Below are 16,215 nucleotides of genomic sequence, written 5' to 3'. Positions count from 1 at the left end.
CTGCAGTGAACCAAAGAGAGTCCCAAAATCGTGGTTTGAAACTGTACCTGTTTCCTTCTGTCACAAACATGTAATCAATCCCAACAAGCAACCCTCTGCGTACACCTTGGCAATAGAATTGCCATTAGCTAGTACTATATATATATATATATATATATATATATATATATATATATATATATATATATATATATATATATATATATATATATATATATATATATATATATATATATATATATATATATATATATATATATATATATATATATAATTATATATATATATATATAATTATATATATATATATATAATTATATATATATATATATATATATATATATATATATATATATAATAATATATATATATATAATAAATATATATAATATACCATGAGCCCGCCGTTGTAGAGAGCAATACATTAAATTCATTACCAACTCTGATGCATTGACTTGTAGATGAGCCTGTATAATGGCTCTTCCACTCCTTCTGAAGAATCAGTTTCTGGTTCAAACATATATGTAATTTTTATCAGCAAAGATGAGTTTTAAGGGATACAATTATTGAAATAATTGCAGGAGAGCAGAGAAAATAATTAATAGAAATATATATAGAAGTAATCATTAAACAACTGCTTTATCTATGTACAATGTGTTTAATTAGTTAATTGAAAAACTGTCAAATTAAAAAATAATAAATTACAGTGTCAATGGAAAAATCAGCGATTATGACTGATATTTGTGCAGCCCTGTCAGAACGGCAATGTAACTTGTTTTCACTGCTGCAAATGTGGTTTGTTTGACCAAATAACCTTTGAGTCCATATCACTGTGTCGAGCGGTCAAACAGGTTGATTTAGTATTTGTAGAGTGCGTCTGATTGGCTGTTGCCGAGGTAACCGCCCTCCCACAGAGGCTTTGTCCGTTTACCTCTCATCATAAATGAATGCTAAATAAAATCGTTCATTTATCAGAACAGACAACAACACCTGTTTCATGTCAGACCATCACTGCATTGCCTGTAAATAACACTTGTGATGCATTATTAAAGTTATTGACATCAGATATGTTAAATCTATTCATTGATGGTCTTAGAAATGGAGCAGGAGTGACTAAAAGCGTTTCCAATGACCTTTGCCCCCTGCAGAATGCTCAGTAAGGATTATTGGAAGGGATCAAAGCATCTTGCTCCCTGCAGGGGTCGCTAACTCAAAGGTCACAGAGATGGTGTGTCGCGAGTTATGTGATGCGGTGATCTTTTAGTAAAGATGAGGTTCATGGTAGCCTAGCAACAGTCCATATGCATGAGGACAACAATAATCGATCATGTATTATAATAATCTGGTTTATCCAATAAGTATAGTCTTTGAGATTGCAAGGTAGCCAAAATATGTATCTTTACATAATGTTTGTTGCTGTAAATTATGTATAATAATCTATAAATTTTCAAATTGTCAAAGATTCAAAGCCGACTAGAAAGGTTTCAAGCTGGTACAGAGATCCAAGTCCGTAGACAAAGTAGTAGGGCTGCCCCTATTCTCACATAGCCAGACCTTCAGACTGACGGCAGAAGGTCTGGACTCCATAGCAGCTTTCATTGGTCAAGGACCACCCAGAGGCCATCTGACTGATATGTAGGCATGTGACGGCATCAAATTTTCATGATGCGATAATTGCTGAAGCTTTAATCACGGTATACGATATTATCACGATATTGAAAATGCGTTGCAAAAAAAGTGTTGTCGCACTATTACAGGTTTAGTAACTTTTTCTAGTAACAACTGAAAGAACTGAACATTTAAATACAATAAAGCAATACACAAAAAATGCATAAAGTAAACAAATGTTTCAAACAAATTAAAGTGCAAAAGAATTCTAAAGAACATTAGCTCTTTACAATAAGGTCTCATTAGTTAATTTTAAGTAATGCATTAACTAACATTAACAATAAGCAATAGCCACATTTGTTACAGAAATTATTCTTTCGAAAAATACAACTGTTAGTTCATGTTAGCTGAGGTCCATTAAATAATACAGTTACAACTTTTGATTTTAATGAAGTATTATTAAATGTTGAAATTAACATGAACTAAGATTAATAAATGCTTTAGAAGCATTTTTCATTGTCAGCTGTGATGAACAGCACTGCGAATACAAAAATCTGACTGGCTGTTTGAAACATTTAAATTCTGTAGTAGTGCAGCCACTTTGTTTACGGGGATTTCCGGGGTAACGGCTGCATTTCTGCCTTTCCATCAGCTGCACTTTCATTCAGTGTGTCTCCTTCACTCGTTCCGCCATGCACTTCTCATGCGTGTTGGTCGTTTACATCAGTGCACGTGCCTCTTTGACGCAGCATACAGCGGTGTTGTGTATTTTAAACGGTTGATGTATAAAGTATTCTTAATGCATTCTAAAAATCTGAATAATTCATAATAAATAATTTTGAAGTGCCCACGTTAGCAATATCGTACACATTTATTATCATGATATATCGTATTACCGAATACCAACGCGTCTACTGACATGTAAAGCAATCTTTGTTTCCAAGCGGACAGTTAAAGAATGCAACACGCACGTCTCCCGGACATCCTGTAGAATTCATCCAATCAGATGATGACTTGAAAAATCCTGAAGTGTTTTAAGTGTGCCATATGCATCAGTCGTTCAAATTTTTTTTAAAGGATTAAAGGGGGTGTGACCAAAAAAGATTGAGAACTAAATTAGTAGCGCAATTACTGCACAACATTTTTAATGCACATTCATATGATGCTGACGGAGTCGGTCAATAATGAGTCAGTGTTCTGACATAGAATCTGGAAGCGCTGAATGTAAAACAGCATATGAGCATGGCACAGAAGAGAAGATATTGTTGAATGAAGTTATTTTTGTTTCATTTGTGTGCACAAAAAGTATTCTCGTCGCTTCATAAAATTAAAGTTGAACCACTGTGTGGACTGTTTTAACAATGTCTTTAGTACCTTTCTGGACCTTGAAAGTGGTGATTAAATTCTTGTCTATGGACAGGTCAAATACCTCTCAGATCTCATCAAAAATATCTTAATTTGCGTTCCGAAGATGAACGAAGGTCTTACGGGTGTGGAACGACATGAGGGCAAATATGACAGAATTATCATTTTTGGGTGAACTAACCCTGTAAATTTAGTTTTTTAAGATAAGATGGTTATTTATATTATAGTTTATTTATTGTGTTTGCATTGTGATCTCAGAAAAGTTAATGCAATGTTTGCCGTGTCCCTGTGGCAAGCTGTATGCATGTGTGCGCTTGAGCACTTTATATGGCTCATTATATGGCTTAAATGAACAACTAATAGTCAACTAGGAAAATCTTTAGTCGGGGGCTGCTCTAGAAAAAAAAAAAAATTCTGTTTCAGGAACAAGTGCCACTCAGACACATTCCACAAGTAGAGAGAGAACATGCATCAGTAAGAGTTGAAGGATGCAGATCTAATGGCTGTTCATCTGCAGAATAGTTATTCTCTAAAACTTATCAATCTCTAAAACATTTCAGTATTAATACTCTCTACCTCAAGCAAATTTTTTTCCATGCAGACTCTTAAACATTTGGTTTTCTGTGATGTTTTCTGCGTTGTTGTGGCTGCTGATTTGTCATCAAGATAATGTTATCTAGCTGGCTGACCTAGATGAGGTTTTGTCGAATTTGCAAAAATGAGTCTTAAAAGTATGTGGAAGAATGTGTCGATTTATCAATGGACATTATAGCCATATTTTCCACTTGTTGCAAATTTGCTATAAAAATCAAAAGAAATTTTGTAAAGAGAATTTTTAGCAAGTATAAAATGCATTGCTAAAAATTGAGCCATTCTGATTTATCAGAAAGGAATATTCTGTCATTCATTTTTCTGTGAGACCCAAAAGGAAAAAAAAATAAGAATGCTGTAACCAAAAGAGACATTTATTAATTAATATTTCTTTGATATTCCTGTTCCATAGAAGAAAGTCACTAAGGTATTGAATGACATGAGGCGGAGTAAATGATGACAGAATTTTCATTTTTTTGCGTGAACTCTCTCTTTAAGAAACGAACAATGAAAATAATCATGAAGGGGGAGAGAAAGAAAGCAAGTCAGACAACAGCAGAGCATGTAAAATGTCATGTCTTTGGATGTGTACACTCATTTTGGATTAAAATTTCCAGCTGAAACACGAAACCCAGTTGCCAGTAGATGGCACTGTCATCACTTTGCTTTCCTAAAGAGACTTGCAGATTTTAATGGCATTGAGTGGTGTGTTGCACTTTGTGTTTAGCTCACACACTATCTTTTATCTATTAACACTGGACCTTTTATAGAAAATAACTGATGACTTTACCTATTAGTTCTAACACTTCTAACAATTAGACTAGTCACAGATCATGTGACTTCAGTTGCATTTGATGTGCTGTCATGTGCTTTTCATTGTGACCTGTTCACATACAAGCCAAAGTAAGAACAACCATTCAGAAGTTTAGGGTCGGTAAGATTTTAAAGTCTTCTGCTCACCATTATATGATCAAAAATACAGTTATATTGTGAAATATTATTACAGTTCAAATAACACTTTTTATTATTATTATTATTATTATTATTATTATTTAATATGTTTACTATGTGATACCAAAGCTAAATATTCAGCATCATTACTCCAGTAATGGTGTCACATGATCCTTCAGAAATCATTCTAATATGCCGATTTGGTGATCAAGAAACATATCTTATTATTGTCAATGTTGAAAACAATTGTGCTGCTTAATATTTTTGTGGAAACCATTTTTTTTAGGATTCTTTAATAATTATACATTTCAAAGAAACAGCATTTATTTGAAATAGAAATCTGTAGTCTTGCTCTATAAATGTCTTTACTATTACTTTTGATCAACTTCATGTATGCTTGCTTAATAAAAGTGTTAATTTCTTTCAAAACAAAAACCTGACCCCAAACTTTTGAGTGGTAGTGTACAAACTGCCTCAGACCCTCAAAACAAATCAAATGTTGTCCAGAGGTGAACAGAAACTATAAGTGTGTGGGATGTGGCAAAACAAGCAGCATCAGTAGAAATATGCAAGCTTTTGTTTCCCAGCTGCGTGGGACATTTTCTCCAGCTGGCCGTCAGACTGCTGATGCTGCACGACATGTCATTTTACATAAGGTAAACAGAACCTCGCCGACAAGTTGACTACTTTTCTCTGCGACTAGTTCAGTAAAAATGAGAAGTAAGATCATGAAAAATATACTTCATATTAGATGTTTTTAATTATAAACAACACTCATTTACAGCTATAGAGTCTCAATCTGTGTGGTCTGCTTCTTGTTTTCTTGAGCCACGTGTTCTGGTCACCATAGATACATTTCCAGCCCAACGAGTTGTCTGACTCGCAACAGCGAGGCCTGTAAAGTGCAGACAAATCATTGGGGTCTACGCTGTACCTCTGACCTTGTGGGCTTGAGTTTAAAACGAGGAAGGCAGAAAATAGAACGTTAGACACAGAGCCCATCCGTGTTTCCGTGGGCTCAGCTCCGACACCTGATCTCATGGGTTCCTCTGTGGAGCTGCAGCTCTGTGCACTGTACACACACACGAGGCTTGTAAACAGTTATCTGTGATTTACTTTTTCAAGTACTTTCACTATCAACTGGTTCCCTGGAGTGATCGACGAGTAGGAAATCCAGAGAAAGAGAGAGACCTGTCTGAGTGAGTGATAGAGAAGAGCGGGTGGTCATGGTGTATTTTTGTCATTCTGTAGATGTATGTCGCTTAGCATGTTGTCTTCAGTGTTGTTTGGTGTTTTGGGGGCTAGTTCTGTATGTGTTTAGAACCAGCTATTCAGGAGTGTCACTTCAGCTGTTTTGTAGCTGTGTTGCTACTGCGTTACCCTCTCTGACTGCACTAAAAAATGAATATACAGCCCACAATACTCCCTATTTCACAAACAAATCACTATAGTTCTTCTGATTGGAAAACTAATTTGGGAAAGTCATGTTTTTTAATAATTGTAATATTGTGAGAATTTCTGTGGCCGCTCACATTGGTCAGGTCACTTTTGAAAAACAGATTTTTAATCTCAGTTTTTACCTGGTTAAATAAAGGACAATTAAATTACTATATATATATTTTTTTCAATTAAACATGTAAATAAGACCATATTTTCCTTCTTTTACTGCCTATATCCTTGTGTTGTGCATTATAATTGGAAATGGCGCCAACCAATATTGGTTATTGGCCAGTATAATTGCGATTAATTTTATTCATTAATTTTACTTAAAACTGTTCATTTTTATATATATTAGCCGATGTGTGTATTTAATTGTTTTAATTGTTGATTTCATCTGTTTGTCAAATCAGTTTACCTTTGTCTTCAGCTAATGTTCATTTAAAGTTCTTTTCTAAAACACTAATAATTTAATAACACTGTTATATGTAATACTTGGCGAGCCTCAAAATGAATATCCATTTTTCATACTGTACTACCCTAATGTTGATTGTCTAAATTTAGCCGATCTCCGGGTCTGGCGGTACCACTTTTAGCATAGCTTAGCATAGTTCATTGAATCTGATTAGACCATTAGCATCTCGCTCAAAAATGACCAAAGAGTTTCAATATTTTTTCTATTTAAAACTTGACTCACCTAGAAAATCACAACTTTTCATTTTCCGTCAGTCTTAGTACACGACTTAACTACAAAAGAGTCAAGTTTTAAATTGGAAAAATATCGAAACTCTTTAGTCATTTTTGAGCAAGATGGTAACGGTCTAATCAGATTCAATGAACTATGCTAAGCTAGGCTAAAAGTGGTACAGCTGAATGGATTAAAAATGGTAAAACTCAACTTTAACTCTAAGGGAGTTGGAAAATGAGCCTATTTTCAAAAAAAGTGGAGTGTTATTTAACTTAAAATATTCAGCTTTTTGTAATGGCCAAAATTTAACAAAAAATTTGCATCACTACAGCCAGGTCAACATTTTTTGTAACTGTGCAGACTTGCTGTTTCATGCCCAAGTGAAAAAGGCCTTCCCTTTAGATTCAGGGAACTCTCTCTGTGTGTGTATGTATGTGTGTGTGTATGCGCGTGTTCGCGTGTGCTTGTGTATGCATGGGTGTGTGCGTGTGTGTGTGTGTGTGTGTGTGTGCACGTTTGCATTAAATGCATACAGTACATTTCCTTCTCAGTCTCTGGCTCTGTAAAAGTCACCTGCTGGTTCCACCTGTTGGAACAACTCACACACACACACACACACTCTCTTGCACATGCATTACATCTAAGTAACTAGACACACAACTTTGTAACCAGTACTCTCTCTCTCTCTGTGCATTTTAAAACACACAAACAGTCTCTCTAATGTAATCCAAGACCACCATTCCATCGAAGTGGGGTTTTCCCCACCAAGGTTTTTTAAAGTGTGTGTGTGTGAGTGTGTGTTGTAAAGCAGCACGAGGTGTCACCTTATATGAATGTGTAGCTGCATCTTGGAGATCTGTTTCTTTTTAATGTCTCACTGCACACCTTCTGTTTAGTTTATTACACTTCAGACCTTTTACTTAAGCGTTTCTTAACATCTCAAAACCTTCTGTTTTGTGGACTGACTGTTAAACTGACAGGATCAAGAAATCAATCTGGACACAAATGGAAAATAACTGCAAGTGATTGAATCACCTGAGCCAAAATGACTGCCATTGTGAGTGTGTCTAAATTTAGAAATGGTACGGATGTCTTTCATCTAGATGTGTGACTGCTTTACAGAAAACGGCTCATCTGAATATTCTCTCTGCTGTATCAGTCTTTGCTCTGTCTTTCCACTGTTCTTGACTGCCCTGTTATTACAGATACGTTTCTTTTATTCTGCACTTTTGGTTGTTCAGGTTTAAATGCGACGTTCTGTGGTCCTAGTGTTGTTTTTCATAGAGCAAGTTGATCTGTCAAATATCTGTGGATCTGTGTTGGTTCTGTATTTTCCTTGAGAGTCGTACGGTCTTGTGTGCCATTTGCTTCTTGTATGTTAAAGACCTCATCTCATTTTCAAATACCAGACAGGATGTAGTGCCGAAATGTGGTTATCATAAATGACTCATGGGCTCTTGTGGTGTGTAGTGCTCTGTTGTTTTGATGGGCTTCTCTCTTTAAACTGAAGTAGGCATGTGACGGTATCAAATTTTCATGTTGTGATTGATTGATGAAGCTTTTATCAAGGTATGCGGTATTATCACGATATTAAAATAAGTTGCAAAACCATTTTTGTCATAGTTTAACAGGTTTAAGAACTCTTTTTGTAATAAAACAAAACAACTCTGACTGAAATTTTAAAACGGATTAAAATGCAAAAGAATTAGGCTGTAAAGAACAACAGATAACACTTTACTCTATTTAATGCATTAAATTGAGCAATAGCTACATTTGTTACAGAAAGTGTTATTTTTTGTTAGTTTAGAAACACAACTGATCATTGTTAGTTTTATCTCAGGTCCATTAAATAAGTTGTTTTGATTTTAGTAATGTTATTAAACAGTAACTAAGAAATTAACATTAATTAATAATAATTAATACTTTATAAGTATTTTTATTGTCAGTTTAGTGATAATGAAGTAACATGTTAACTAATGAAGCTGTATGTTTTCAAAGTTTTACTGAACAATAACAAATAATCAGAACATTTCTAATCATTAGGGCATGTTGTAGTCCAGATTAAAATATAAAAATGTTTAGGTTTGAAAATAAATATCCTTTTAAGTCTTTTTTAAGTATTCAGTATTTGGTGCTGTGATGAACAATACTGAGATTACAAAAAAATGAATGGCTGTTTGAAGCATTTTAAAAACTTCACTAGCGCAGTTACTTTGTTTGCACGGTTTCCATTGTAACCGCTGCACGCTGCTGTTCCATCAGCGCCCTCTGCTGTCAGAGAGTGAACGCGCACTTTCATTCAGCTCGTCCCCTTCACTGGTTCCGCCATGTGCTTCTCGTGCACATTGGGATTGTTTACATCTGAGCGCGTGTCCTTTTGATGTAGAATACAGCGGTGTTGTGCATTTTATACGATTGATGGGTAAAGTATTCTTAATTGCCTTATAAAAAATTAATAATTGGTAATAAATTATTATTTACGGTATTCTGAAGTGCCCACGATTACAATATCGTGCATATTCATTATCGCGATTTATCGCATTACCGAATATCGGCACAAGTCTAAACTGAAGAACCGGTAAAAGGGTGCTACAGTTATCTATAGAATAAGGGTCTTTGGAAGCATGTTAAAACAGAGCAGTACAAGAGCCCAGGGTCATTCATGATAACCATGTTTCGGCACTATATTCTCTGATATTTTTGTCTAGAGCCAAACACAATTCGTTCAAGCCCTTTCTGTTCCCTCCGCATTGCTTCTCTCCTCGGCTAAAGACGTAAAGCACAGTAAGAGTTGCAGATGACACCCAAATGTTAGTTTACCCAAAAAATAAAATTCTGTCATTTACTACAATAAATCTCTGGCTCGTAGCAGACCAACGGTTGGAGGGGAGTGGTTTACACATTTTCAACCCAAGCCGTCAAACTGACATCATCAGAGAAGGAACGCCATTCCAGACTGGAAGTAACTTTTCAGATTTTGATTAAAGATTACCACTCTGTGTATTAACTTGCATGGATTAATTGTTCACCACAAGACTAGTAATATGCACTAACAAAGTTAATAGGGTCGATTTTGATTTCATGACGACTTTAACAACAGTAACAGAAACACGGTCAGCAGAAAAGGTGATACTTTCTCTAAAACACTTCAGAAAACGAGAAGTAAATGGTTATTTTTGTCTGTCATACAGTATATGACTCTGACCGTTCAAACCAGGTTTGACACAATTTTTGAAAAATGCTGTTGAAAAGAGGATCGGGCACACTTGTAGCCAATCAGCAGTAAGTGGCGTATACACACCATAGACTGTAAAAAAAAAAAAAAAAAATATGGACGTAGTGTCCGTGACATCACCCATAGTTCTGAACCCGAGTTCTGAACAGCAGTTTTGAATGCGACTTGTTGCTGAAACCACGCCCACCTAGCATACATATCTTAGATACTATCTAAAATATTAATAAAGATAACAATATCATTAGAAAGTACTAAAGGTTTACTGTCAATCTACGGTGTTTAAGATAACGTTATAGATGCTGTAACACCAGTAGGCTAATTAATTTGTGTGGGGTGTGCAAATAACAAAAAAATCAACTGGGACTTCATACCTTTATAATAAAATGGAGATCGCGAGATGAATCCAGTGCGTTGCACTTGGGTAAAATATTAATTTCAAAATATTAAAAAAAAATTACTTTTTGTTCAAGAAAGCGTTAAATCCATGAAATCTTTATATATTATCCATCGTTTGCATTACATATCTTCGGAATGATCTGCTCTCCATCATCGTTCTTCAAGAAAGGATGCAATCTGAGTATCGTTTATAATGTAAAACTCTATACGTACATATATAGGTACCAGATATCTGTATAACTCTCAAATGTTCTCTCAAACTAATGAGCACCTGTCCAAAGTATAATTTTTCAAAATAGTGCAGCAGTTTTAGTTATATCCAAGCAGTGCTGTCGGAGTTGTATATCCTCCTGGTATTGTCATTGTAGTAAATCTCAGGAACAAAACTTTTAGCCAATGCCACGACGATCCAACAATGTGTGTTTTCTGCATGCGAGCACATGTACACAAACTGACATCTGTCTCGAGTATGCAGCAAGCCATATATTGTATAAAATAATCCAGGAAAAAGGCACAAATACGGCTGAGATGCCAAATTCAGTGGCTGAAATTAGCTGCTGAGGTAACGACGGCTCAGACAGCAGCGCCAATCCACCTGTCAACTCAACTGACCACGCCCTTAATTATGCAGAACTTTAAGGCTTAATATAATTTAAACGGATGAGTTATAAAAAAAATTCACCCCCCTCAGAGTTGTCATGAAGGGCAAAATTAGCAGTATAGACCAAAACACAATTTGAACCAGAGTGTAAACATGTTTTTTTTCTGCTGTTTTAGCATGATGGTCAATGAGATTCTGCTCCCTTTTGCAGCCTGTCCCTAGCAGCCAATCGATGAATCGCAGTTTGTCACTTCCGTATTGGCTTCACGAGAAACTGGGGGAGGTTGCCGCTTGATACACACTCATGATGGGGGAGGAGAGAGAGCTCAGAGTATAAGACAAACATTATCAGAACGACTATAGAAAGCGAGAAACTATAGAAAGCAGAAAAAATATATAAAAGGAAAAGGCCAGGAGAATATAACTTTAAAAAGAAGGGTTGTGATCAGGCAAGAGGTAGCACCTGCATTAATATCAGAGAAGCTTTCCAGCCCTGGAGAGACCTTAAGGAGCGGGAAGGCCTGAAAACGGATGCAGAGGTTGCTTTATTTCTTCTCTATACATGAGTAACTACCAAGTGTGGTTGTGTTGGGGCAGTTTTTATTAAAAAGATAAGTGAGTCCTTTGTTAAACCCCAACTTTTTGTTCAAGAGGAAATGCATCAACTCAGGGAAGGAAACAGCTCATCAAAAAAGTTCGAGGGGTGTTTCTGTTGTCATTGCTTCATGATGGTGATGGATCAAAGTCTATCAATTAGGTGGTACTGACCCGACTAACACAACCAAACTAGTGGGTCGAGTGCTTAAACCACAGCATTGACATGCTTCTAAATCGGCGTTCTGCAATCATGTGAACGGTTATGTCAGAAAATTGGTTTTGAACTCTAGGAAGTTTAGGTTTCTCGCCCTTCCTTTTCTGCCCACTGATTAGTTTACATAGTTGAGTCCTTCACAGTTCTTGGATAATGGAAAACTGCCTATTGTGACGTCTGATGACTGACCTGGTGTAATCCTCACATCCTCAAATCTTTTCCTCTGTTCATTAAGTAAGATATGGGATCTTTTGTCTTGTCTGGCTTGTTTACTAAGTTTACACAATAAAATCAATCCCTTTATTACCTTTTCTCTCAGGCATTATCTGAGTCAGATAGTGTTTGTATGTATGGAAGTACACCCTGAACCTTTTACTTAAGTGCTTTTGTGAACACGCCCTTCACGAAGTGAAGTTTCTGCTGGCCATTTTTCAACTTCTTTTTTCATGTTTCTTATGTGTGTGTGTGTGTGTGTGTGTGTGTGTGTGTGTGTGTGTGTGTGTGTGTGTGTGTGTGTGTTTGTTTGCGCAGACGTCTCTGCTCAGGAGCAGCCAGAGTTGTTCCTGAAGAAACTTCAGCAGTGTTGTGCTGTCTTTGATTTCATGGACACACTGTCAGACCTGAAGATGAAAGAATACAAGCGCTCAACCCTCAATGAGCTTGTTGATTATGTCACAGTCAGCCGAGGATACCTCACAGAACAGGCCTACCCAGAGGTCGTCAAAATGGTGAGTACCTAAAAGTGCATCATCTATCTGTGGACAGGAATCATACATTTACCTAAATGGTATAATGTGACTTTGGATTTGAATAATCAATGTGGCATCAGAGAGTAAGACTTTTGACTATCGACATGAAATCTGGCCATTTTGGTATTCTCTTTTGACTATTCTAAAATGTAATTTATTCCTGTGATGTGCCTGATATGCTGATATAGTATGCAAGCAGCATTTCTTATTGAGCATTTCAGATTTCTTATGTTGAAATCATCTGTGCTGCCTAATATTTTTGTGTAAATCATGATACATTTTTCAGGATTCTTTCATGAACAGAAAGTTCAAAAGAACAGCATTTATGTGTAACATTTTTTGTAACATTATAAATGTCTTTTTGACATGTTTAATCAAGATAATGAAACATTTCAGCAAGTAATTGAATAATTTCTTAAAAATTCTAAAAAATTTATTTAAAAAAAAAAAAAAACTTTTGAACGGTAGTGACTTATCAGTGATACCACAATAATACTCTGGCATGCAGCAGAATTTATTCATAAAACACAAAATTTGGCAGAAATTTTTAGAATAAGAATTATTTTATGACATTGTACAAACCTTTAAATTATAGTTGATCGATAAAATATGGTCAACTAATGTGGATTTCACCAAAAGTCGATTCTGATGCCAGTATCTGGTGATATTGGCCAAGATAATGCTGATACACAGAGCAATTGTGTATGTGAGACATACACGGAGGTGCAGAAATGAATTAAATTGCCTAAAAGGTGTAATGTGAATTTAAATGTCAATAATTATGTTTTGTAATGTTTTGCATGTGTACTTAACAATATTAAATTGCGCTATACATGGACAAATGCAGACAGACACTCCAACAGGGTTGACTAATACATTACAAACCTGTGCACACTGATTCCCAGGAGTTACACAAAGCCAATCTGATTGGAGCATGAGATTAAGAAAGCTTGTCTTTTTGTGTGAAATATGCATCAGATGGTCATTGAAATGGTCTGTAATATTTGATTAAGAGGTTTTAATTAAATTAAATTTTTTCCCCCCACATCTTATTATTATATTGCATCCCTCTCTCTCTCTCTCTCTCTCTCTCTCTCTCTCTCTCTCTCTCTCTCAGGTGTCCTATAATATATTCCGAACTCTTCCGCCCAGTGACAGTAATGAGTTTGACCCAGAGGAGGATGAACCCACTCTAGAGGCCTCATGGCCACATTTACAGGTGTGTGTGTGTGTGTGTGTGTATGCAGTGGAGGTTCTTGAGAATATTGTTGTGTACTCTGGTCCCTTTCTCCTTGTGTAGAGCTCCTGTCTGTTTTATTTATTTCAGCATGTTTGTCTGTGTGTGTATTTTTGAGGGTTTGTACACACACTCTGACCCTTTGTGTGTGTTTGTGTGTGTGTACTCACTGTATGCTTCCAGGACTCCTTTAGAAATGAGATGCATATCTCAAGGAGAACCTTCCTGGTAAAACTTTTCTCTTTCATTTCGTTATTAATCCCTGCTTTCTCATCTGCGGAAAAAAAAAAAAAAAAATCCAATATTGAAAGCCATATTCCCAGCTGTGTTCCTTGTCTTTTTCTTTTTTTCTTCCAACCTCTTATAATGGCAAAGACCACTGGTGGCAGTAGCAGTGTGTCCTGTGACTGTGACCTCAGCCGAACCATGACCTTTTCCCTTTCTCTGTTTCTCTCTGCATGCATGCTGAGTTCAAAGAACTCCAAATAACACAAACTCTCTCTCTCTCTCCTTTTCTCTTCTCAGCTGGTGTATGAGTTCTTCATTCGTTTTTTGGAGAGTCAGGAGTTTCAACCCAGCATTGCCAAAAAGTACATAGACCAGAAATTTGTCTTACAGGTGAGGATGTTCTTTTTTTTTTTTTAAAAATCTCTCAATTAATTTTTTCTCAGTAACACTTGTTCATCCTTTTTTCTTCTTTTTGTTTTTTGTGTGCTTCGTTCATCTATTGTCGTGTCAGCTGCTGGAGTTGTTCGACAGCGAGGACCCACGGGAGAGAGATTACCTGAAGACAGTCTTACATAGAATCTACGGAAAATTCCTGGGACTGAGAGCTTTTATACGAAAACAAATTAATAATATTTTTCTACGGTGAGGGATTTAATTTGACAATTTACATTATATTTGGACATGCAGGTATGAAGTGCAACTATTCATCTGTCTTTCTCATTCTTAGTTTTGTTTATGAAACTGAGCACTTCAATGGAGTTGCAGAATTGTTGGAGATTTTGGGCAGGTGAGTTGTAATTTTTTTAACTCACAATGTAAAGGAAGTAGTTACAGAAGAAATGATCTGTATCGTTAAATACATACCGAGTGAAATGGATTATTAGAAAAAGAAACAATGTAGGGCGGGGACTTGGGTCTATCCATCAGTTGTTAATTGGCTGGAGGCAGATTGGAATGCAAACTTGCAGTCAGTTGTAAGAAAGGGGCGGGGTTTAGGCAATACCAGAGAGAAGTATGACATATCACCTGGGCCCAGTTGTTCAAAAAGTTTAATGTGGATCAGATTTGTCTAGATTTGGAAATCCCATGTTCAGGTAATCCATCACTTTTGTGCTGGTTTCAATGCAAAATAGGACTGGATCACGCTGATCCAGATACACACCTTTTCACATTACCAAATCTGGATTAGCAGTGCTCCAAATGGGGTTACATTTCACAATGTAGGCTGCTAGCTATGTAAAGGACAACAGGTAGAAGAGTCGATTTGAGGTCACTTTAAGTGTTTTATTTGAAGAGAAAGAAAACAACATAAACAAACATTCCCTTCAATTTTCAATTTCCTTTTAACACTAAAGGGACATGGTGATGGAAAAAGAAACATGAAATGGGAGAAAAATTATATATTTTGATGCTTTTGCGTTCCCCCAAGAAACTTTGCATTAATGCAGTGAATCCAGTGTTTCTTAGGGGAACACAAAACAATTTAACAGCAATTTAAAACAATAAAATTAATTTTTACTCCCATCTCATATTTTTCCTCATCACCATGTCCCGTTAGAGTTTCCGCAGCCCCTCATGTGACCCATAATAAAAACAAAGCATGCATCTCAATGTGCATACTATTCATTCTAAATAGTATGTGATATTAGTAATATTTAATACTGTTTAGGATGGATAGGGTGGAAAGTATGCACATTGGGATGCAGGGAAACGGATATACATTCAATAAGGGATGCAATTGTTAGAAACTACTTTTGACTGGTTCATCGCCGATGATTGTGCCAATTTATATACAGTGATTTAAAAAACACTTAAATTAACTTCAGTAATATATTTAATTAAATAATTTTGTTTGAGCTGTTTGGGGGATCATTTTATGTTGCCAAAATTGACCTTTTTTGTTTTTTTCCTTTACATACTGAAAGGCTTAATAGGTAGCCTAATGTGTACTTCTAATGTATTACTTTCTTCTATTACATTTTTGTTCCTGAAATCCACCCTTCTGCTGGGATCAGGATAAGCTGGTATCCTGATCTTGCTAAAAAGTTTTGAACAGCACAAACTGATGATTTGATCTAGATCAAAACCAAGATTGGATTTTGTGATCTAAACCGATTTCAGAATCCTTTTTTTCAATTTTGATCCAGTCTATTAGCTGAAGTCCAATCAGATTACTTTGAACAACTGGGCCCAAATGATTGAGTTATGGCATTTAGATCAAAATATTTTTTTTTTGTCTTTTAAGATCAATAATATGCATTTGCAAAATAGACAGGGTTCATTTTCATTATATGCCAACTTTTATCTTAAAGCTGTAC

The 16,215-nt window shown here is 35.8% G+C and overlaps 1 protein-coding gene across 3 annotated transcripts in view; it reads left to right on the top strand.

The window, feature by feature from the left end:
- Positions 1–16,215, top strand: part of ppp2r5eb (protein phosphatase 2, regulatory subunit B', epsilon isoform b) — a 36,872-nt gene that overhangs the window by 10,628 nt on the left and 10,029 nt on the right. For 2 of the 3 annotated variants that reach the window (XM_067386945.1, XM_067386944.1), the window contains exons 3-7: positions 12,215–12,411; positions 13,550–13,651; positions 14,195–14,287; positions 14,409–14,539; positions 14,625–14,684. In XM_067386945.1, coding sequence (XP_067243046.1) covers positions 12,215–12,411; positions 13,550–13,651; positions 14,195–14,287; positions 14,409–14,539; positions 14,625–14,684 — 583 coding nt within the window. Of the gene's footprint in view, positions 1–5,355; positions 5,715–12,214; positions 12,412–13,549; positions 13,652–14,194; positions 14,288–14,408; positions 14,540–14,624; positions 14,685–16,215 lie in introns of those variants that run through there. The other variant, XM_067386946.1, reaches the window with a different exon arrangement.

This window comes from Chanodichthys erythropterus, chromosome 5, assembly GCF_024489055.1.
Source record: "Chanodichthys erythropterus isolate Z2021 chromosome 5, ASM2448905v1, whole genome shotgun sequence".
Lineage (NCBI taxonomy): Eukaryota > Metazoa > Chordata > Actinopteri > Cypriniformes > Xenocyprididae > Chanodichthys > Chanodichthys erythropterus.
The sequence above is the reverse complement of the archived record's forward strand: the minus strand, read 5'-3'. Positions and strand labels throughout refer to the sequence as shown.